This window comes from Lampetra fluviatilis, chromosome 78 (assembly GCF_964198595.1).
Source record: "Lampetra fluviatilis chromosome 78, kcLamFluv1.1, whole genome shotgun sequence".
Taxonomy (NCBI): domain Eukaryota; kingdom Metazoa; phylum Chordata; class Hyperoartia; order Petromyzontiformes; family Petromyzontidae; genus Lampetra; species Lampetra fluviatilis.
The window spans coordinates 1,726,493-1,750,489 of NC_136352.1; the positions used below are offsets into that span (position 1 = coordinate 1,726,493).

At 46.0% G+C, this 23,997-nt stretch overlaps 1 protein-coding gene across 2 annotated transcripts in view; it reads left to right on the top strand.

Annotated features, from left to right (window-relative positions):
• LOC144953553 (uncharacterized) overlaps positions 1-12,736 on the top strand; it is a 31,319-nt gene extending 18,583 nt beyond the window's left edge. The window contains exons 1-2 of one of the 2 annotated variants that reach the window (XM_078884114.1): positions 1,531-1,623; positions 8,381-12,734. In XM_078884114.1, the coding sequence (XP_078740240.1) occupies positions 8,409-9,527 (1,119 nt within the window). In that variant the 5' untranslated portion in view covers positions 1,531-1,623; positions 8,381-8,408 and the 3' untranslated portion in view covers positions 9,528-12,734. Of the gene's footprint in view, positions 1-1,530; positions 1,624-8,380 lie in introns of those variants that run through there. The other variant, XM_078884116.1, reaches the window with a different exon arrangement.
• The last annotated feature ends 11,261 nt before the right edge of the window (positions 12,737-23,997 follow it).

Here is a 23,997-nt window from a genome sequence, read left to right on the forward strand (position 1 = left end):
AGAGTACCTCAGTCTTGGAAAAATCAATTTCGTGTAAGCCCAAAGCGTTAAAACAATGATCGGCAACGGCCGATGTATTGGTCCTACCGTGTTTCAGATCTGCCTTGTGTTTACGAACGCGGTCCGAGATATGTCGTTTTGTTTTCCCAATGAAACTGCTTCCACAACCACAACTCAGTTTGTAGACACCAGGGTACAGCATGGCAGGAATCACATCCTTTACAGATGTGATTAAATCACAGATTTTGTGTACTGTGTTGAAACGAACCTAGATCCTGTGTTTGTTCCACATACTACTTGGAGTTTCCTCGCTCTGCATCAGTCAGAATTTTCCTCCTGCTTCACGTTGCCTCCATCGATGTGAAGGTCTGATTTTGGAGTTGATTCTTCATCTTCACATTTAATTGTCACTTCTTCGCTCTTCACCTTCACTTCTTCACTTTCACCTTCGTCTCTTCATATTTCACCTTGATACTTTTAAAGTGTACATACTGGGATTTTCTTCTGGTTCTTGTTTCATGAGGGATGATTGCAGCACTTTGACTTTGACAAGTCGATTTCAGACTCCACTCCTTGGGGATCTTCTGATGCCTGTGTGTTATCTGGTGTCTTTGAAGATGTGATCCTGAATGTGCAAACGCTTTCCTGAACAGACTGCACTTGAAAAGTTTCTCTCCTATGTGTGTTCTCTGGTGTTTCTTAAGAGCAGATTAATCTGAAAATGCCTTCCCACATACACTGCACTTGAAGGCCTTTTCTCCTGTGTGTGGTCTCTGGTGGCTGACTTTATTAATCCCTAAGGGGCCGTCCATAAAATATGTCACGCGATTTTGGACGGTTTTTGACTCCCCCCACCCCATCGTCACGCGGCATCACAAAAAGTCAGACCCCCCCTCAAATATGACGTCACAAAGCTCTGCCCCCCCCAAAATAAAACACGCTTCAAATCGCTTTCAATTATTGTCATTGTAGTGCGTATTTAATGTGGCGCTGCACTCTGATGTTGTAGGAGAAAACATTTATTAAAAAGTCTATTTAATAAATGTTTTACGTAAAACGTCTTGTCTATATTTATTTAAAGTTACGCATTTTGATGTGACGTCACATTTCTGACCCGCCCGTCACACATCGTGACAAATGTCTGACCCCCACCCCTAGGTGCGTGACGTCATTTATGGACGGCTCCGATGTGCACGTTAAGGCCACGTGAAGTGTCGAACGCCCGCGGGCAGGAGGTGACAGGACAAACTCAGGTGCGATGGGTCGACTGAGATGACTGGCCGATGCACCACCTGTGCTCCCTACTGTGCCAACAGTGTACACACACACACAGTGGACACAGTTTGTACGCACACACAGTGTATACACACACAATAATGTTCACGTTGTTGTTGAGCTCACGCACCCAAGGGGTCAATGTTCAAGTGAGGGAGCAATGTAATATGAATCTTAATACACTTGAACTCTAACCTCGTTCGATGACGTCTCCATTGCATTACCTCAGAGCGAAAAGCGAGGGGGAGGTGTACCCCGCTAGTGACGTCATGTCACCTCGTGCTGCCGCGTGACGTCACGAGACACCAGGAAGCTGCCGATCCGCGCGCGCGCTCACTGAGATCCGTGGTGAGAAGTTCACATCGTGGTTGTTGTTGTGGTTGTTGTTTACCCAGGTAGAGCCTCGCTCTGTCTCTCTCTCGTAGGGATATGAATTGAGGAGCAGCGAATACGGAATCGATGTCCAGGTTGGAACATTACAAAGCGGGGCCTAGACATGTGGGGCCTTGCCTCCTGCCCTCGCCTGATTGTATTTGCTTTAATTCTCTGCTTAAGTTTAATTTGTCTTCACCTGCCTCACTACTTTGAAACTTTGTTTCTTTTAATTATTTATACAGTTTCATTTTTCCAGGCATAGCCCACTTGAACTATTCCGCTCTTTCAGAAGCGACCTGCCCACAACAAAGTGGATTATCAACGTGTGGAAATGAATACAGTGATACCTCGGTTCACGAACTTAATTCGTGAACTGACTCTGGTCGCGAACCGAATTGGTCGTGAACCGAGGCACATTTTCCCATAGGGTTCAATGTAAATCCGGTTTAATCCGTTCTGACCTTTTTTTTTGTTTTTTGAAGTACAAAAATATGAAACAAATTACAATACACATTAGTACTGTACAGTATAGTAATGTATAAAGAGAGAACACTAACCTTGCTTGAGATGACTTCAGTAAGCACTCAAACGGGTGAACTGTACAATACAGTAAATACAGTATTGTACAGTAGTACAGTACTGTATGTGCTAAAAAGCACACCAAAAAGCAAAAAGTCACTGAAAGTGTCTTCACAGTACTCACAGTACTTCTTTCTGCGTCTCTTCTTCTTTCCACGATCTTCCTACAGGAAGTCACGACCATGTGACAGCCTGGAAATAGCATTAAAATGGCCGCCGGCTCCTGTTCGTGAACCGAAGCGGAGTTCGTGAACCGGAGCATATTTTTATGAACTTTTCTGTTCGTGAACCGAGTTGTTTGTAAACAGAAGCGTTCGTGAACCGAGGTATCACTGTATCGGTCAAATACTCTAAACGTGGTGATGTTGACTCTTAATGTGCAGGGAAAAACCGGAGGATCCGGAAGAAATTCCATGCGACCACGGGGAGAGAGACACGCAAACTCCAATATACATCCGTAATACATGTTTGTTTGGGTTAGATCGCGTAAATTTTCAAGGTGTCGTTGAACCCGCCACCACCCGACACAGCCAACTAGTAAGGGTTGTCACATAAACAGAATGTGGTCAGTTCGTCACTAGTACAGCACACCGGTTGTGTGTTGGAGAGCCAAGCCAAAACATTTACCATCAGAATACGGCGTTCGCCAGTAATTCCCACCAGCTTCAACAGGCGACAGCCAAATGTTGTGGCTTGGCTCTGTGAGAATATAAATTAGGTCGTTGGGTTTATAGCGCAGCACGCTAACCATTGCACTGCCACTTTTCACTCATGCACAAACATCATCGGAAGTATTGTATTCAGTAATAACTAAGTTACCCGGCTTCGCACAAGTCTAAGTAATCAAACATTAAAAGTAATGTCTTGCAATGCTGGCTTTATTAGAATTATTGAATTCTGGCAATTAAGTCTGTAAATGTGTGTATATTGTCACGGGTTCTTGGTTGTATTATACAATCACAGGGCTTGTTTGTTTAATCATGAGGACAGCTTTTAAATTTGTTGCACTTGGAGAGCTTAAGGATATACATTGTTGGATGTTTTGCCATCTGGTGGGTTTAATCGAATGAAGCTTCAATTCTGGCATACATGTCGACAGCAGTTTGGCGAGGTAGGAAATTGTAGCCATCATCACCTTTCCAGAAAATCAGTCGACATTGAAGAGCATAATTGGATCGGTGTGTTTCATTTCTGTGTAGGGTATTTGGTCCTCAGTTGCAAGGCGATGCCTTGAGTGACATGTTGTTCAGCAGTCAGAAAGACAGCGACTTTAGATGGTGTGAATGCATTTAAGCGGTACTCATGTTGACCATGTGGAGTTTAGTGGAGCATGTCTTTCCACAGCAATAGGACTTGCATCTTGGTGTTGATGACATTTTTGCAGTGCTGGTGAGCCTGTCTAGTATTGTCAGACTTGCAAGTAGATCTGTGGTAATGTAGGTAGGTCATTAGCTAGTGGCAGCAGACTGCCAATGCGATTATGTACCTGGCCCTGCATTTTAAATGTGGGCATGTAGCCAGATGTCGTGATGAGTTGGTTGGTGCCAAAATATAGAACTTATGCTTCGGAATTGGCTTGCATCGGTAGTGTTGGCAGGTATAAATACATGAATAGGCTCGGGATGATCATTAATTGTAAGCAGCTGAACGATGGTACAGTTACAGTATAGCCCTGTAGGTTCTCCTTTCCATGTCATTGCATGGCAGTAGCTGCAAGAAGTAGACATGGAACCAATGGCAGGACATTATTTGGCTGTAGGTGCAGCCATGGCAGCACTGGCAGCATGCTGTCTTGTTTCTTGGTATTCAGGAGTGGCATTATCAATAGGTGCAGACACCCTGGCAACATGCTCTTCTTAGTGTTCAGGAGATTCATTAGCTGTAGGTGCAGCACAGGCAGCATGCTGTCTAACTTCGTGTTAAGGAGTTTCATTATCTCTAGGTGGAGCCATTGCAGAACTTGTACCAATCGCATACATGATTGTAATCGGCTTTGAAGAGAAGCGCACGTTTTCTGCTAGGAACAGTATAGGTGGAGGTTAGAGTTAATAAGCATGAAGAGTAAATAGTGTGTGAGTGAATGCAATATAGATTCGTAGGTATAAAATTAATAAAATCACGACGTTTTGATTGCAACACAAACAATCATCATGATCAGGTGGGAAAACCACTGCAAGAATTTGTTTGCTGAAATGGGAGAGAGAATTGCCATGGTAAGAGGTTATATAGGTAAGAAAAGGGGGAGGAGCAAAGGGGGGGAGAGGGTTGGTTGGCGGTGTGGGGTAGGGGGAGGGCGAGCGCTGCGTGGTATAGTAGTACCCGGCAGATATGATAGACGACAACCAATACAAAGCAGTTAGGGTTTTACCTCGTTAATAACATCCTTCTAATGATTGCTCAATTTGTATCCATCTTCTCGGTTGAAGTTATGTCTATGTTTATATATCTGGATAGCTTCATGAACAAACCTTTGATAGTAGCCCGAAGGTTTGCAGAGTACCTTGGTCTCGGAAAAAAAACAATATCATGCGAGTCCACAGTGTTATAACAATGATCAGCCACGGCTGAGGTATTGGTTCTACCATGTTTCAGATCTGCCATGTGTTCGCGAACACGGTCTGAGATATGTCGTTTCGTTTCCCCAATGTAACAGCCACCACAGGTGCAACTTAATTTGTCGACTCCAGGATATTGCATGTCAGGAATGACATCCTTCACAGATGGGATTAGATCACGGATTTTGTGTAATGTATTGAATCGGACCTGGATCTTGTGTTTGTTTAAGATTTTGGAAATCTTTTTGGTAACACCTGCTATGTATGCTAACGTGATGGTTTTGATCGGCGTCTCAGTGGGTTGTTTCTCCATGGTTGGAGAAGCAGCTTTGCGAATAATGCGGTCCGAATACCCATTCATCTTGAGGGCCTGGTGTACGTGTTCCAGTTCACTGGCTAGGTGATGTTGGTAAGAAATGCAGTCGGCCCTATGGTGTAGTGTTTTTATGAGGGATTTTTTCTGTGCCAGGTGGTGGTGGGAATCAGATTTCAGATAGGAATCTGTGTGGGTGGATTTCCTGTAGACAGTGTCCCAACAAGCCATTCGGCCTCTTCTCAAACATAACATCCCGGAATGGTAGCTTTCCATCCTTCTCCACTTCCATGGTGAATTTTATGGATGGGTGTATGGAATTAATGTGGTTGAGAAATTGGTTCAATGCTGGCAGGCCATGTGGCCAAATGACGAAAGTGTCATCTACATATCTCAAGGAATGACGTAGGGTGGATGTCTCGATGGCATCTGTTTCAAATTTCTGCATGAAAACATTCGCTATCACTGGTGATAAGGGGGGACCCATGGGGGTACCTTCATTTTGTTTGTAGAAAGTACCATTCCAGGTGAAGTAAGTATTGGTAAGGCAGTGCCTAACCAGAGTAGGAACATCAGGATTCAGTCCATGTTGGACTACATCTTCAATTATTGCTAAGGTGTCAGGCACAGGAACCTTGGTGAACAGAGAGACTACATCAAAGCTGACGAGAAAATCATCTGGGGACAGTGAAATGCCCTTGATTAGAGAGACCAAGTGAGCTGAGTTACGTATTGCTGAGGTAGTCTTGCCAGTGAATGGAAGCAAGGTATCGAACAGAAAATGGGCCTGTTTGTAGGTAGGGGAGTTGATAGTGGAAACGATCCTGATGTTCCTGCTGCTGTATTTTCTGTCTATTAACTACAGCAGAGGTGTATGGATTTTCAACAGAAACTAGATCTCTGCACTCTTAATTAACGCCTATAGTACCATAAAGAGGCTTGGGGCTTCGGGTTGTTATTTGATTAAATAATCAATGCCTCTGCTCACATTTGAGGATTTGTTTGATTTTGGGCAGCCCCGTCTAAAGTTGCGTGACCAGGAGTCTGAGCCATTTCCTGTTCAACTTGGCTTGTAACAGAAATTCACCCTGGCCCCATGCATTACATTACATAGCATCTCAATAACTATGTAGTTTGAGGAGATCCCAATGGTCATTTCAAAACCATTGCATTCGTTAGGGTTACAATGATACACTAATCAATGCCTGGTTATAGTTAAAGGATCGTTCCCTGCTGGTCAACCATGTTACATCTGCTGATGATCTGGTAATGGCTACTTAATCAGATGGAATTAGGGAATCTTGTTCTGTGGCTTGATAATTTTATCATGAAATGGGGCCTTGAAAATTTTCCACAAAAAATCACCTACCTGGGAATTGAATGTCATCAACAACTGCACCTGCTCAACTCTCCATTAATAAGCATGCGGTTCTACATGTGTTGGAGGAGCTCCCATACTTGGTTAATGTGTTCACGACCAGCTCTGGTTTGGCAGCCAAAGTATCACTTAAAATTAGTTGAGCAGCATTCTTTCATTAGACTGTGTAACACTGTGTTTGGTACTGGCAAAGGAAGTCCCATGATGTAGATGCTCACCCCGAGCTCTCATTACTCTGATGGTGCATTGTCTTGGTGCTGTACGCCTTTTGGCGTCCTCTGGTCTAACACCGTTTGAGACGAGGCTCAAAAGAAAGCTGTCTCTGGTGTGGACCAATCAGTTTAAAAGACAATGCACATTATCAGCGTTTTTTTTTGCATTCTGACCACAAGCATTGTGGTTAATGCAGACATGATTCCTTGTAAAAGGTTTCAGTTTGGTGTTTTAACATTTTAACACCTGTTTTGTTGCCAGAAAAAAGGGGAAAACCTATTATCACGTGTGGAAAGTGGCTAGACTTTTGCTCCATACAAAGCCGTGAGTTCTAAATTTCAAGTTTGTGTGACTGCAAGGATCCATACTCTTTGGTTTATTCGGTAAAGCTGTGAGTGTCCATCGCCAAGGTCTAGTCCATATGAGACAAATTTAAAACCACTTACATGGCGTTCATTTGCACCTATCATGGTATTAGCACTGTGATAAGGTTACTTCCAGTTCTTCATGAATAGTGTATGGTTTTTTTCTAATATGTTATAATGATCCATGTGAAATGTACGTGTATTTAAGAGTTTATCTTTGTAGGGAGAGGTGGTGCGGTTATTTCACTGCATTATGAACTCAACAAATAGATTGATTATTGCCTAAAACAAACACAATTGATAAGTGAAAGCTGAACTTATTGTGGGCCTCTGCTATGTTGATTGATCTTAAATGAATTACACGGTGAAGTGAACAAGCAATAATACAGAGCAGATGAAGGCGGCCAGGCATGGTTCTGGACACGCAACCACCTTTTTACCATGCCAGTGTGTGACAGTGTCAAGTTTGTATTTGCAGTAAAGTATATTAACTATTGAACATGGAGGTTACATCAAAAGAATAGTTTATTTTAGTTTTCCTCTGGAACTTTTTATGAGAATGGATACGGTCAGGAAAATATCTCCGCACATGCAGCTGAAGTTAGATCTGTTCATCCGCGCATTCAATCAAATCTGAGCCTGGCTTCACACCTGGAAGTTTCGATTGAACATTAATTTATGCACCTCCATGTGGCGATGTCCGAGGATCTCCCTAGCTTACATTTAAAAGCAAATTTCTTACATTGACATGCTAATCTCTCACAATACAATGGCCACCCCCACAACTTCGTTTATCAAGATTTCTCCTATCTTACATTTACATGCAAATGTCATCTCTTGCTCCGCCCACTGACCCTTGGGCTCCACCCATCTCAAACCTTTATTAATCCCTGCCTTAGCAGCGCTGCCGCCATATATTTTTTCCTACCTCAGCAGCTCTCACCTGATGACAATTGCTTGTGTTGCAATTGAAACGTCGTGATATTTATTATTTTTATTATTTTATTATATTTTTTATATCTATGTGCCTTTACCAAAAGACCCAAAGAATATTAATTTATGCATAATCTAAAGTATTATTTTGAACACCCTTCGCTATGTTAGCTGAATTTTTCTAAATTGTGTGCTTGGAGTTTTGGGTAAACATTCATTTTGAAGATACTAGGGCTTCCGGGCAGGTTTCTGACAACTTGCCCTCTCATTGTGTGCCTTAACAGCCCGTGTGATATTAATAAGTCTAGACGTGCAATTCAAGGGTGACTATATATTTATTCCTCTCTGCCTCGATACTGATGTAGATGGTATGGATATGTTTTTCTGTCTGCAGCCGACGCTTCCTCTAAAGATTTGGTGTGATGGAGCAAAGGCACTCAGCGCAGCTCGGTACAAAAAGGAAACATTGCGACCAGAATGCAAACAGCACGGATCGTACTGAAAATTTGACACGGCACCAGAGAACTCTCACAGGAGAGAAACCCTTCAGGTGTAGTGTGTGTGGGAAGGCATTTTCAGATTCATCTACTCTTAAAAAACACCAGAGAACACACACAGGAGAGAAACCCTTCCAGTGCACTCTGTGCGGGAAGCTGTTTGCAGTGTCATCACATCTTCGAAGACACCAGAGAACGCACACAGGAGAGAAACCCTTCAAGTGCACTGTGTGCGGGAAGGCGTTTACACGGTCATCACATATTAAAAAACACCAGAGATCACACACAGGAGAGAAACCTTTCAAGTGCAGTTTGTGTGAGAAGGCATTTTCAAGTTCATTTAATCTTAAAATACACCAGAGAACACACACAGGAGAGAAACCCTTCAAGTGCAGTGTGTGTGGGAGGACATTTTCAATTTCATTTTATCTTAAAATGCACCAGAGAACACACACAGGAGAGAAACCCTTCAGGTGCACTCTGTGCGGGAAGGCGTTTGCACAGGCATCAGGTCTTCAGAGACACCAGAGAACACACACAGGAGAGAAACCCTTCCAGTGCACTGCGTGTGAAAAGGCATTTGCATGGCCATCAGGTCTTCATAGACACCAGAAGACACACAGGCATCAGGACATCCCCAAGGAGTGTAGTCTGAAATCGACTTGTGAAAGTCAAAGTGCTGCAATGAGCCCATCCCTCCTGATAAAAGAACCAGAAGTAAATTCCAGCTTGGACACTATGAAATGTATCAAGGTGAAATGTGAAGTGATGGTGACGAGCGAAGAAGTGAAGTTAAAATGTGAAGAAGTGATGGTGAAGAGCGATGAAGTGAAGGTGAAATGTGAAGAAGTAATGGTGAAGATTGAAGAAGTGATGGTAAAATGTGAAAATGAAGATTCAACTCCAAAATCGCACCTTCACATTGATGGAGGCAACGTGAAGCAGGAGGAGAATTCTGACTTTGAGGCAGAGCATGGCAACTCCGAGCAGTTTGTGGAAGTGGAGGTGTGGGTGGACTTCTTGGACAATACAAAGTCAAATTGAGACCCTGTAGATGTGCAAGCTTGACAATGAAGCTCCAATAGATTCACTTTGTCACAGGCCTTCAATTAAAATAATGTGAAGTTGAACACTCAATTTCCAGGTTCAAATTTGCAAAGGAAGAGCGGCCAGTATTTGCGGACCTGCGGGTTGGGTAGATCTCTATCCAGGAGCCAGAGCCAATAAGCTCCCAAGAATTCAGAATGTTTTTATAATAATATTAGCATTTATCTGGTGCTTGCTTAATCGCCTCAGCAACTCGAAGTTTCATATCTCATCACAAACACTTGAACAGCATGTTCCAAAAATGTATGTTAAGAGTGATTCTGCCTATTTCTTGTAATAATTTTGATCGGGATGTAGCGCTGGGGCACGGAGAATTCCCCCCCCGCCTCCTCCCTTGCCACACAAACGACAGCTAGAGGATAATTACTCACAAGCCTGCTGGGGAAGTCATAAAATGTAATAAAAAACGGCAAACCCAAGGGGGGCTAATGAGATTCTGCGGGTAATCCCCAGTTGACTTTAAAAGAAGGCCGCCATAAAGGAAACAACCCACAATAAAACAAACAAGACGGAAATAGCAGGGGTCAAGAACCTCCATTGGAGAGCAATATCCACCCAAGGGCAGTTAATCATCATGAGCTGACTGGGGTTTTAAAAATACAACAGTAAGGTTTGAAGCTTAGGATATCTTGAGAATAAGAAGTACGGATCCCTGGTGATACAGACGGGGCACAAAGGTTAATACAACCCTCAGAATATCCTTGGTAACAACTATGGTATACCACAAATCTTGGTTAAGCATGAACCAAATCATAATTATGAAAGTATTAGACCTAGGGTCATTCAGAACAGATACAATGCGAAATATGTCAATCACACGCGACCAAGATAATGTATTCCACGGGATCAGAGCCTCACCAACCGCCTTTGTCTTCCAGTAGCTAACAGCACATGGTAGCAGTAAATTATGTATGCAGGGGGCGCCTCCACCTAATATATCAATTACCACGCAAGAATTCCAAACTGCGACGTGAGTGCTGTGAACTCTACTCTAAACGTACTTTGAGTCGCTTGCAGAGTCAACTGCAGAAAGTGGTACGGTTCTAAGCTATAAGAGGTGTAAATTTGTTTTACTTCCAACCCGTGTTGAGAGGACAGAAAACATGCCACAGCAAGCACACCCGTGCACAATAGGTCACGACTTCAAAGGCCACAGCGCCCCTTTTTGAGAGAGACCGCAAGTCTGATGCGAAAAATTGTAGCACTTCTAACCCGTGATGGGAGCATGGGGAAAGCTGCCCAAAATGTGAATGGAAACATGGCGGTAATAAAGACATCCGGACAACAAATAGCGCAAGCGACTTCAAAAGGAAAACAGCTACTCCTTTGTGAGAAGACAAAGCCTGAGGTGGAAAAATTCAGATAAGCAAGAATGCAAGAACATAAATCAGTCCTGCTCAAAGAATCATCTAACTGCAACTTTGGAGAAGTTCAAACCATCAAGCACATCACCGATGAATGCTCCATCCATGCATATCCTGGCGGTATCGCTGAAATCCACACTGCGTCAACCACATCATTCGACTGGATGAGGAACCTTTGCATTCATTTATGACGATCATTAACAATAAAACTTTTGCTTTTCACAATGCCAAACGAAAAACGAAGTACTGCGAGTGGCAGGCTCCAGGGATTGCCCTCATGACTAGAAAATCATAGGGTGCTCTGCATCAGCAGAAGCCACGCATTACTGAGAGGTTTCTTTCTGCATCATTGACAGAGGCTGCCAGCCAAGGCTGGTGCTCACAGTATTACAATACAAACGTGGGGAAGAGTGCCGTAGCATTACTATTCCCGGTGGCAAGGTCGCTGTGTACAGCCAACACGCACGATCATAGAGTGACAATCGTTCTGATTGTGCTCCGATCAAAGTCAACCCTTCGAGGGAAAACTGGTGCAACCACTATTCTTGAGAGTGCCCCTTTAAATTGCAACCCACAGGCGAAGTTTAGTTGAGGGCAGGATCAGAGACTAACACGGAATTATATAACTTGATCTGTAGCATGCCCTCTGTGCAGCACGAGTCATACAGACAACTAGAAGATGACTTGTAGAGGGGGGGGGGCGAGACGACAGGGACTGTCTCTCCAAGTCGCTCCAAAGTCTACAAGGACCAACAGTGTCTGGTGCCAAGGGGGGTGACGCGCGGCAACCAGCGGACGAGCTGCGAGCGGTGTCTGGCGACGGGATCATCGCGCACATCAACGCAGATGGAGCCGGACCCATCATCCCTGCCAGCACGGGCACCGTCGACGGCGTGACTCGCGTGTCGACTCGGCAACCACCCCAGCGGTGGAGAGAGACTGACGAAGCAGCCGAGAGCGCTATGTGTTCGACACAAACGCAGACCCAGCGCCCCTGCTGGGGACCTGAGGTGTTTTCGGTACAAGGAACGCTGCATTTCGGAAGCTGCAAATCAACAGTTAGCAAGAAGACAACACACACCCACACACAACGCGCATATTGGTACAAATAAGATTGTTCCAAAAAGTTATATTAGTGTTTCGAAAAGGGTTGCGTTCTCAAGGTGGTGCGTGAATTATTAGCTGATCATGAAAAGCATTGTTCTGTCCCTTGAGTTATATGAATAGTCGTTTAGAAGTATTTGTCATTCGTTTCGTTAATTGCATAATCTTACCAATGAATTAATGACACACTAAACATGTATAAGCATCTATATTACAAATCTACACACTCACAGGAATATTATTGTGTTTTGATCATAGAATCTTGGCCGTGAATTCATTGATGTACCATTAGCCAATTGATAAGCATCTGTTAGCCAAAGCAGGCACACGACCAGGCACCCTATTGTTTCAAGACATTTCGTTAATTGCATAATCTTACCAATGAATTCATTGATGTCTATTTTTTCCATTGGGCACATGTCTCTTTAGCATGTTTCGTATGAATATTGCAAATTTTTAACGGACTTTTCCTATCGCCGTGTATGGTCGCGCTACTCTGAGGAGTTAGCCGATTGTTCTGTTACTCAGTTTTAACAAACGTAACCATTGAGGGTTAATTGTACAGATCAATGAGTAGGACATCTTCAGGAGTACGGTGTTGACAATTCTGATCGTAAGTGTATTCGCATATTACAGTGTTTTAGATATTAAAGTTGCTTAACATAGAATAATCTGAGTGGTTCCTTTCTAGGTTCATGCGTAATAACCTTAATTATAAGAGCTGTATTCTGCTGTGAGATCTGAATTCTGAGACCTGACAGAATTACACTAAAACAGAATCAGTAAAAGTTAAAACTAGAATCGTTGACAATACAACCCTAGACAACGAAGCAGAGCCTAGTTTGCACAATTGCATACATTTACCGAATTCCATACATTTGCATAATTTTATAAAATATAAATTTTTCATTGTGTAGTGGGTTCAACTGAGTCGCAGACATACTTTTTGGAGACAACACATTTATTGATGGCAACACATGGGTTTATTGCCCCAACAGGATAACCTATGGTGGTGGACCACCAGGCTAACTGCACTCATTGCACGGTAACTTGCTACACTGGACCGGACCCCAGCTTGGGTCCCGGACCACGTGCTGGAGACTGTAGGACATACAGAACAATAGGCAACAAGGGAAGAGAGAGAAAAAACTAAACACAGTAACACGCGAACACTCAGAACCCCGTCCATCACCAACATTTCCCACCCTCACTGTGTAACAACACCCGTATGCACAACAAAGGCCAGGTGTGTGCGTGCATGGGGATCACGAAAACTGAAGAGTTTTTGATCGAGTCCTTGTGGCCGGTCCCCCAGGGGAGGTGGACTCGCTCTCCCTGGAGGTCCCGTGGGGGACATGCAAATGTCCCGTCGAAGCCGGCTCCTCACGAAGAGCAGTCGGCCGGGCAGACAGGCTGTACTCTCCCGAATCCAGTGGAGACAGCGCAGGCAGTGGCTCGGGGAACATTAAACGCACGGCACCTGAGGACGGGATCACATGACTCAGCAGAGGACCAACCTCAGTGGGTACACACCTCGGCTAGCTAGACACATCTGACACTCGGCCGCTGCGGTGTGGAGACGGAACGAACTCGCGCAGAGCAATGAAATGCTTGAGGCATGAGGATGTACAAACCAACTCTGCCGACCCAAGCGAATCTCAACACATTATGATCGAACAACCCAAATCACATCAACCGGCCCCCTCCAGGGTTAAAACAATTTGGGCGACGTACCCACCAGTACCTGTGGACAATGCAACCAGGCTCTGTCCCCTGGCACCCACTCATGTGCGGAAGTACGGGAACTCCTCAGCCGCTCATTTGCCAATTGGCACGAATTGGAATTTACTCTGGAAGCCTGCCGCGATTCGGAAAGCATCTAAAGGGTAAAGCGCACGGTCACAATTGTTTTTATTTAGCCTTGTTTGGTCGTGTTCTCTCCCTACATTAAAACAAACAGTGAGTATCCGGTGGATGCATGAGGAGCCATCCTATATTCAGCCAGGACTCCGGGAATGTGCAAATCCCAGTCAAGTTGGGACACGCTGACCTGATGGCTCAACATGCAGGTCAGAGTCCTGTGCAGCCACTCAACCATGCCATCCATCTGTGGGTGGTATGGTGACGTGCGTACTTTGTTCCCAACAAATTGCACACCTCACGCAGCATTTTCGAAGAAAAATGCTTGCCTTCATCGGTCAACAGGCGTTCGGGAGCACCCTTGTCCATTACGGAGCCATTGAGGAATGCCTCAATGATCGTTGCCGCCAACTGGTTGGGGAGCGGCCAGGCCACCGGCCATCGTGAAACACTCAACTCTCACTAGCAAATACTTATTCCCATGAGGGGTAGTGGGAAATGGACCATGGATGTCCATAGCAACCAGTTCATTTACGCAGGAGACCTGAATCGATTACAACGGTGGACAACAGGGTTTTGACGGCGGTTTCCCCCTCACGCACTGTCCACACCCTTTCAACAAATTAGCGACATCTTCCGCTATGCCAGGCTAGAAGAAGTCCAGCTTGAGTGTGGCCAACATCTTATGCACACCCAGGTGCAACAGTCGCTCGTGAACTGCCCAAATTACCTTACCCCGCAGGGCAGTGGGCACAACAATGTTATAACGGTGCAACCCTCCATCCCAATGCATGAGTAATCTGCCTCTAACAATGACAGAGGCAACACCCCGTCGATCCTCGCCCCCATCAGCCTCCCTGACATGGCGTCGCAATATCAGCAGGGAAGCGTCCTCCACCTGGAGGCGCCCCCACTCTTCGTGGTCCAGCCCATCGGCTACCTCAGGTTCCAACCTCAGCCGATGCTGCAAGGGGAGGGGTAAGTGCTTTTTGGGCGGCTGACAGTGCCCAGGACCCGAAAAACACGCGCACCCATCGCTCGTTGGTAATCGCGATAGGGCGTCGGCGTTCGTGTGCCGGGAGGCTTTGCGATAAGTAATATCAAATCAATAGTCCTGGAGGACTTCCAACCAATGTGAAAGTTGGCCAGATGGCTGTTCAATACGCAGTGCGTATTGTAGCGCTGCATGGTCAGAGCACACCTAAAAGCGCCTACCATACAAATAGGGGCGATACTGTTCCACGAAAAACACAAGAGCTAACAGTTCCCGGCGTGCGACACAGTACCGTTGTTCGGCCGGAGACAGCACTCTGCTTCCATATGCGCCAATTCCGGTGTTACTAGCGTCTGTATCAAGGACGAACGGCAAGGAAAAGTCAGGGTAGTGGAGGGGAGGGGTGTTCACCAAGCCATCCCGGAGCACAACAAATGCGGCCTCCTCCCCCCAGTGGAACTTCTGTCCCTTAGCCGTCAAGGCGTGGAGAGGTTTGGCGATCATGACGAACCCGGCGACAAAACGGCGGTAAAAGGACGCAAATCCAATTAAACTTAACACGTCCCCCACTGATGTGGGAGTCGGCCAAGAATGCACACACGCAGTTTTGTCCGGGTCCGTCGTTATCCCTGATTTACTGACTATGTAGCCCAGATACCGAACAGATGTTTGGAGGTGACCCTTCTGCGGTTTAAATTTAAGGTTTGCTGCATGCATTTTAAGATAGACAGCACAGCCGTTTCAGATGCTTTTTGAACATATGTCTGAAAACTATTACATCGTCAAGATATATCAGGGACGAGTCCCACTGGAGAACAGCCAGAACCAGTTACATCAATCGCTGGAACGTACCCGGTGTGGAGTGAAAACCCATCGGAAGCTGATTACATTTGAATAAGCCTTGTGGTGTTTTGGGTTTGGAGGCTTCATCTAGTTGCAACTGCCAAAATCCGGAAAGGAGGTCAAGACTCAAAATACTGTGCTCCTGCTAGAGCATCTAGAGAATCGTCCATCTGAGGAAGAAGGTACGGCGTCAGCCACGGAGATCTTATTAAGCTTACGAAAGTCAACACAGAAGCGCAAGCTACCATCCTGCTTTTTAACAAGGACAATCGGGGCCCCCCACGGGCTGGTGGATGGCGAGATGATATCGGCGGCCAACATCTCATCAACTGCCAGCCGCACGTGTTATTTTTCCTTAGAGCTCAAACGGTAGGGCTTTTGCCGGATGGGAGCGGCGTCACCCGTATCAGTGATGACTCAAGAGCATAGTGCGGTCGATGTCAAATTTGCCCTTGCTAAAAACACATGAAAATTCACGGAAGAGTGCCCTCAACTCCCCCCTCTGGGACTGAGACAAATCCGCATTTTCCGAACAAAGCGTATCCATCCACTTCTCATCAGAATCCTTTATCGGCCACGTATTCGACACAGCCTCCATAATGCCAACGATGCTTCCTAAGCGCGGGCGATGCATAAGCTAGCACGGTGCCATCCTGAACAACCGACGTGTCTAACCCTGCATTAAGGACCTGAATGAACGGTTCCTGATCGTTGGATACCAGAGTCTGGGCCCCTACCAACGTCAACCCGCGAATGGCGTTGAGGGTCCCAAGAGGATTCCTCCCGCAGGCGCCTCCTTGTTCAGCGGCTTGTGAAATCGTAAGGGAACCAACATTTGCGCACCCGGGGGAATCTACGTTCTTACTCGCAAGTGCATGCACAGTAGCGTGGGCTGTGCACAATCGAGTGGGAAATGGCAAAAAGGCCATTTGACGGCCCGATGGCAATTCAAGGCACCCTTGATCAATTAAAATTTTCAGGGGCATTTTCCCTAAAAAATCATTCCCAAGCAAGCAAGGAAGAGCAAAGGACGTCAATACAAGAACCGGTTCCGTCAATTTGATATCTCCGATGCACACCTCCGCTGTAATTTTTCCAGTGATGCCCAATGAGCCACCAATTGTGGCAAAATACGGAACTTTGACCGACATATGGTTCGACATTTAGGGGGAAAGATGTTATTAATCAACTCTGAAATGATGGTCGCTTACGCACCGTTGTCAATGAGCATCCTGATCTCAACCCCCTCTATCAATCCAATAACAGCGGACGAGCCTGCAGTCGCGGCAACCATTATATGGGCCAGCTCCGACCACTGACCCGGTCGGAGCGGTCGGTCGGCCCGATCAGAATCCGAACCCTCCCGCACCCACGCACGACGGCCACGGAAACCAAACGAACGAGATGGGTGAGGTGGATGCAGGGCCCGATTGTGTGATGTGTCGTGACTTGCCTGAGGCCTTGCTGATGATGCCGATGTGGAGGTGGATGGAGGTGGAGTCCCATCGAAGGCGCTAGGGACGTTGCGACAGCCCCCGGCAATGCGGCCTGGCTGACCACAGCGGAAGCACTTGGTGGGTGCTGGCCCCTCCGAGAGAAGAGGCCTGGCACGTCACCTTTGCTCCGGCCGACGTCCACCAGCTCCTGTCCCGCGCCGATCGCGTGCGGTGAAGGCGGTGAGGCGATTCTCTTCATGAGATGTGACGACCTCGGCTGGACCCAGGTCCCAGGCGCACACCACCACACTGGGCCACTGGCGCAGCCCGAGGTGCGCCTGTATCCCCTGCGCCACCTTCAGAGAAGAGATGTCCATCTCCTCTGCGATGGCAAAATCGACGCAGAGCTCCCGCGCTAGCGAGAGCAGCCGCTCCAGCACAAGGGATTCCAGCGCCGCCTCGTCCATATTGGGGTAGGCTGTCCGTCCCGGCACCAACAAGGCGCTGCGGAACGCGAGAGGCGTCTCAGCCTCCCCTCACCTCTGCAGCAGGAACTTACGGTGAGCACTCGATGGCGGCTCGAAGGTTGCGGCCATGTGAGCGTACGCCAGCGGGAGCTATGCCCGATCCGCAGCTGGGATGGATGTGAAGGCGGCCAGGGAGTCGTCATCCAGCATCGTCGGGAGTGCCTTGAGCGCTTCCTCCATGGGTCATCCCACGGAGGCGTAGACCACTTGAAAGCGGCGTTGGAAGGAGCTGCAGTCGCTCCCGGCAGCAGTAAAAGGTCTAACGGGCGGCGGACGGCAGACGGCATAGCTTAAACGGACTGGAGGTGAAGTCCGGCGCGGGCGCTGCACCACCATCAGTCGATGGAATCACTGGGGAAGAGAAAATGGTGCCCAGTTGCGGCGTCGCACCCGTTGAAAGGTTGGCGCCAACATCGAACATGGCTGAACATGGCGGCTGAAGAAGTGGAGGGAAGCGCCTGTTCCTGTTCCAACACCGCGATGGGCGCTTGCCACTGGGTTCCCGCCTCCGAGATGAGGGAGACAAGGTGCGCAGCAGACTGCAACAGTTAGCCAAGCTGGCTGGTGAGTTGCTGCCAGTTCTCCGGCGATGGCGAGTGGCTGGGCGCGGCAGCCTCCTCCTGCGTTATTTGCATAAGATTGGCGCGGCGCATTTCCGGGGTCTCCATCCCCGGGGCTGTTAGAGGAACCTCCCCTACGTCGTCCGCCGTCCTGGTACATGGTCCGCTTCGTGTAAACATACTTAGTCTGCTTCGTGTAAACATAACTAACCTAACTCGGCTAGGTTACTAAAAGAACGTTTGGCGACTTCCAACACCAGTTGCAGTGGGTTCAACCACTACAACTGGTGTAGTGGTTGAAAGACATAGTCTTTGGAGGCAACACATTTATTAATACCAACATACGGGGTAACTGCCCCTCAACAGGATAACAATCTATGGTGGTCGACCACCATGCTTGGGTCCCAGACCACGTGTTGGAGACTGTAGGACGTGGAACATAGAACGTAGATTTCTTGAGGATGACAACAGCGCCGGTCCCTCTGGGGGACCCGGCTTATATGCTCTGTCGCGTGGCCGGCTCCACCCTTGGCCACGCCCACCCTTCAGACTTTTCGAGCAAGATGTCGACTCTGACACGTGACCTCCCTTAGCCCCCACTTGGGGCCCCTGTGTCGACTCAACGGTCACGTGTCGTCTGTGGTCAACCAGAGTACCACAGCCCAAAGTAACCCCATTCCCGTGGCCGGCACTCTCGCACCCCATCCTATAGGGGTCGGCACTGCACGCCACGCATGATGCCATCCAGTGCTAGGGCCGGTACTACACAGTGACATCCGCGATGTCACTACAATTGTATTATCACGATTGGTAATACTCCCCTTGATAACGAAGCTGACCCTAATTTGCATCATTGTATAAATGTGAATATTTTAATAAATTAACATACTTTAATAAAATTACATTTTTTCTTATTTTTCAAGACAATATATACAACAAGCACCCCCAAGTGGCAGGTGCCCCTGTGTGGCATAAGGTGGCCCTGCACCAGCCTACATGTGAGCATGAGTCTTGTCAGTAGGGGGCAATGATTGATGTGTAATCTCAGTTGTGTAATTTGTGGGTAATGTTTAGAATTTGCCAAATTTTAACTACAACGCCAGCATGCAATTGCCTACTCGTTTAAATAAAAATAGTATATTATTTTGGTCTTTCGGTAAAGCCACGTAGATAGAAAAAATAATACAATATCACATCGTTTCGATAGCAACACAAGCAATCTGCCGAGGCAGGCTGTTTACAAATGGTTTAGAGATGGGTGGGTCAGCTAATGCCAATGTGGGAGAGGTACTACGGAGCTGTGGGCGGTGGCCATTGTATTGTGAGAGATTAGCATGTCAATATAAGAAATTTGAAGCTCGGGGAGAGCTCGGACAGCGCAGTGGTCACATGGAGGTGGAAAAGAATGGCAAGCCGCCATTTACTAACACGGCTAATGGTGGCAGTGTTAGTGAATGTGACTGCGGGGGGTGACCATTAAATTGTCAGAGATTAGCATGTCAAAGTAAGAAATTTGCTTGTAAATGTAAGCTCGATGAGAGCTCAGACAGCGCAGTAGCCACATGAAGGTGGAAAAGAATGGCAAGTCGCCATTTATCAACACAGCTAACGGTGGCTTTGTTAGTGAATGTAACTCAGAGTCGAAAATAACTGCTAACATGACAGATGCTTGTGTTGCGCTCGAAACGTCGTGATTTATTTATTTTATAGCTATGTGACTACCGAAAGAACCAAAGAGTGGATTCCTGCAGTCACGAAAGCTTCAAATCAAGATAGGTAGGTAGGATAGGAACACTACCAGTTATGACCTAAACTGGTTAATAACATTCCAATGATTGCTCAGTTTGTACCCATCTCGGTTGAAATTGTCTGTGTTTAAATCTGGATGCCTTCATTAACGAATCTTTGTTGATAGCCAGTGGGTTTGCAGAGTACCTTCGTCTTGGCAAAATATATTTTGTGTGTGCCTACAGCGTTAGATAATGATCAGCCACGGCTGAGGTATTGGTCCTACCGTGTTTCAAATCTGCCTTATGTTCACGGACCCGGTCCAAGACATGTCGCTTAAGTTTCCCCAATGTAACTGCTGCCGCAGACACAGCTTAGTTTGTAGACACTGGGGTATTGCATGTTGGGGATCGCATCCTTCACAGAAGGGATCAAATCACGAATTTATGTACTGTGTTGTATCGTACCTGGATTTTGTGTTTGCTCATGCTTTTGGAAATATTTTTGGTGACCCCCGCTATGTATGGCAAGGTGATCGTTTTGATTGGGTCTTCAGATGGTTCTCCCCACGGTTGGGTTGATAGCTTTACGGATTGTGTAGTCCGAATATCCATTCCTTTTGAGGGCTCGGTGTACGTGCTCCAGTTCACTGGCTAGGTGGTGATGGTCGGAAATACGAGCTCTGTGGTATAGAGGTTTGATGAGGGAATTCTTCTGGGATGGATGGTGGTGGGAGTCAGGTTTTAGGTAAGCATCCGTATGGGTGGCTTTCTTGTAGATAGTGTCCCATTGAGCCGTCAGGTCTCTTTTCGATTAAAACATTCAAGAATGGTAACTTGCCATCCTTTTCCACATCCATGGTGAATTTGATAGCTGGGTGTATGGAATTGATGTGGTTGAATAATTGTTCCTGAGCTGATAGGCCATGTGGCCAGATGACGAACATATCATCTACGTATCTCTTCCACAAGGAAGGATGCCTGAACAGCATCCGTCTCAAAATTTTCCATGAAAATATTGGCTTCAACTGGCGATAAGGGATAACTCATAGGGTACCTTCAACTTGTTTGTAGAATGTTCCATTCCAGGTGAAGTAAGTGTTGGTGAAGCAGTGTCTAACCGGGGCTGGTACATTAGTATTTAGTCCTTGTTGGACCAAATCTTCAATGATTGCAATGGTGGTGGGCACAGGAACTTTGGTAAACAAAGATACCACATTGAAACTGACAAGCAAATCACTTGGAGATAGTGAGATGTCCTTAATTAACAATACCAAGTGAGCTGAGTTAAGTACAGCTGAGGTGGTCTTACCAATAAATGGCTGGAAGGTCTCAGACAGAAATCGGGCCAGTTTGTAGGTGGGTGAGTCTGGTGGAGACGATAGGATGAAGAGGTGTGCCTTCTTTATGGATTTTTGGTAAGCCATACAATCTGGGTGGTCTAGCAGCAGAGGGTTTAAAGGCAAGCCGCTTGGTTGGTTCGATTAAAGATGTCGAATCAGTGATGATGTTGGTTTTTATAACCAGGCTGTTAGGATCTCTATTGATTTTGGTATAGCTGCGATCATTAAGTAGGTCCTGAATTTTGTTATTGTATGTGGATTTGTCCAAGATAACAGTCCTTGTCGGCTGAGATGATGACTGTCATCTCTCTTTTTTAGTTGAGAGAGTTCAAGGCACTCATCCTTGCTGATGTTGCTAGCGTTTGAGGATTGCAGCGATTTCCGATCTTGCTACGTCTGCAGGAATGTGTCACAAACCCTTTAGGTCGACGTCGACCTGGGGAATGGTATCATCAACTGGGATGTGTTAAGTGGCGACTGCGAATTTCAACCCTTTAGCTAGAACCGATTTTAGGCCGTCGGAAATTGGGCTGTTGCTCTGATAACAATCTTGTCCCCATCTAACTTTTTAGTGTTTGGATCTGGCTTCTTCTTGGAGTGGAGGTTGAACTTGGAAATCAAGTTATCTTTGCATTTCGCTGACATTGAGGTGGCTGAAGAGGCTGTCATGTTATCTACATGGTCCCAATCAGATGTAGACATTTTTTCTGTCAATGTTAAGTGGGATTGCAAGAGGGTCTTGTCTAAATTATCTCGTTCAAATCGGAGCAGTCTTATTCTCTCTGAGATCAGGGCGAGTCTGGCCCTGAACAAGATCCGTTTTGCATTAGAAGTGACAGCAGCAGATGCGTGTGTAAAGGCAATCGGTATTACCCTAGTGTTGCGCCATCTCTTCAGAAAAGTGAGCGACTATCAGAAGAGCCTTCTTGTCTCGAAGTTTGTTGAAAGTTATAATAGTTGTGTGGAAACCCTCCCCGTAGAGGCGGTTAAATCTTGAATTAAAGCTTTCGTGACTGCAGGAATTCATATTCTTTGGGTCTTTCGGTAAAGCCACGTAGATAGAAAAAATTATAGAATTTCACGACGTTTCGATCGCAACACAAGCAGTCGTCTTCAGGTGAAAAAAGAGGGGGAAATCTGCCAAGGCAGGCTGTTTATAAAGGTTTAGAGATGGGCGGGGCAGCAAATGTTAAAGTCTTGGAATTCATTTGCACGGTCATCACATCTTCACAACCGCCAGGGAACACACATTAAAAACCCCATCAAGTACACTGTGTTTGAAGGCCTTTGAAGTGTTTTGAAACTGAAACACGTGTAAGGAGATCAATAAGGAGCAGAGTCTGCATTAGAGGTGTGAAATTCCAAGTGCCACAATAAGCCCATCGCTTGTAATGCAAGAACCATAAGACATTTCTAGCTTGGATAAATGGCCAGGAGGAAAGGTGACATGAAGACTTCAGGGTTTGAGCTCCAGGTCGTCAATGAAGGCAGCTGATAGCGGGAGTAGAGGTTGGACTGTTAGGGAACCTGGGACAAATCCCAGCCGATTGTCGATGTGTAGGTTTGGATGGAATTTTTGAATAATGTAGAGTAGGAGCCGCCAGTATGTGACCATACGTGTTGGGTAGATCCTGTAACCAGGAGGCTGAGACATGGAAGCTCAATCGCATGCACTTTGGGATACTAATAATATTTGTATTCTTATGGTGCTTGCTTAATTTCCTGAGCAACTCAACGTGGCTTGTATAATATCTTAAAGAGTCGACGGGCCCTTTCATGGTGTAACTGTCCCCGTGCCGCATTAATGACTCGGCAGCGGTCTGTAAGTGGACGTTCGTCTTCCAGTAGGGTGTGATTGATCTCAGGTGGGTAGCTTTTGGATACTTGTTCAAATTTTATAAATGTTAACAATTACATTCACATGGAATGGCTTATTTATTTTGAATGCAATCGGAGTAATTTTAACATCCACTGTGAAGCAGATGGTGCATATTTTTTCAGGTTACTGCAGCCGCAGTAATAACCAGAGCTGCCGGCCGTATTTGAATCTTGAACTCCTTCAAAGTGAGATAACTTTAAGAATTAATTACCTGAAAAAACACTTCCCGAAAAGATCCTCTGTCATCCTCATGTATTGTACCTTGTTTAACTGCACTGGTTCCATGGACCTAATCAGAATACATTTCTTCTCAACCTGTCGCAAACAAACTGAAGATGGCCGCTCACTAAGAATCTCAATAAACCTTCACTTGCTCTTGATAATCCAGCTAAGCAGTAGAGTCCATGTCCAGGTTGTAACATTAACATATTACAAGGCGTCCAGCCATGCAGGACTGGCTTGCAACACTTACCACTGTTATTGTATTTTGATTCTCGTGTACAGTGAGGGAAAAAGTATTTGATCCCCTGCTGATTTTGTACGTTTGCACACTGACAAAGAAATTATCAGTCTATAACTTTAATGGTAGGTTTATTTGAACAGTGAGAGACAGAATAACAATCCAAATTTCTATTTAAAGCTTTCGTGACTGCAGGGATTAATCTTCTTGGTTCTTTCGGTAAAGTCACGTAGAATGGAAATAATAAAATAATAAAAATAAAACATAATAAAATCATTATTTCCATTCTACGTGACTTTACCGAAAGAAC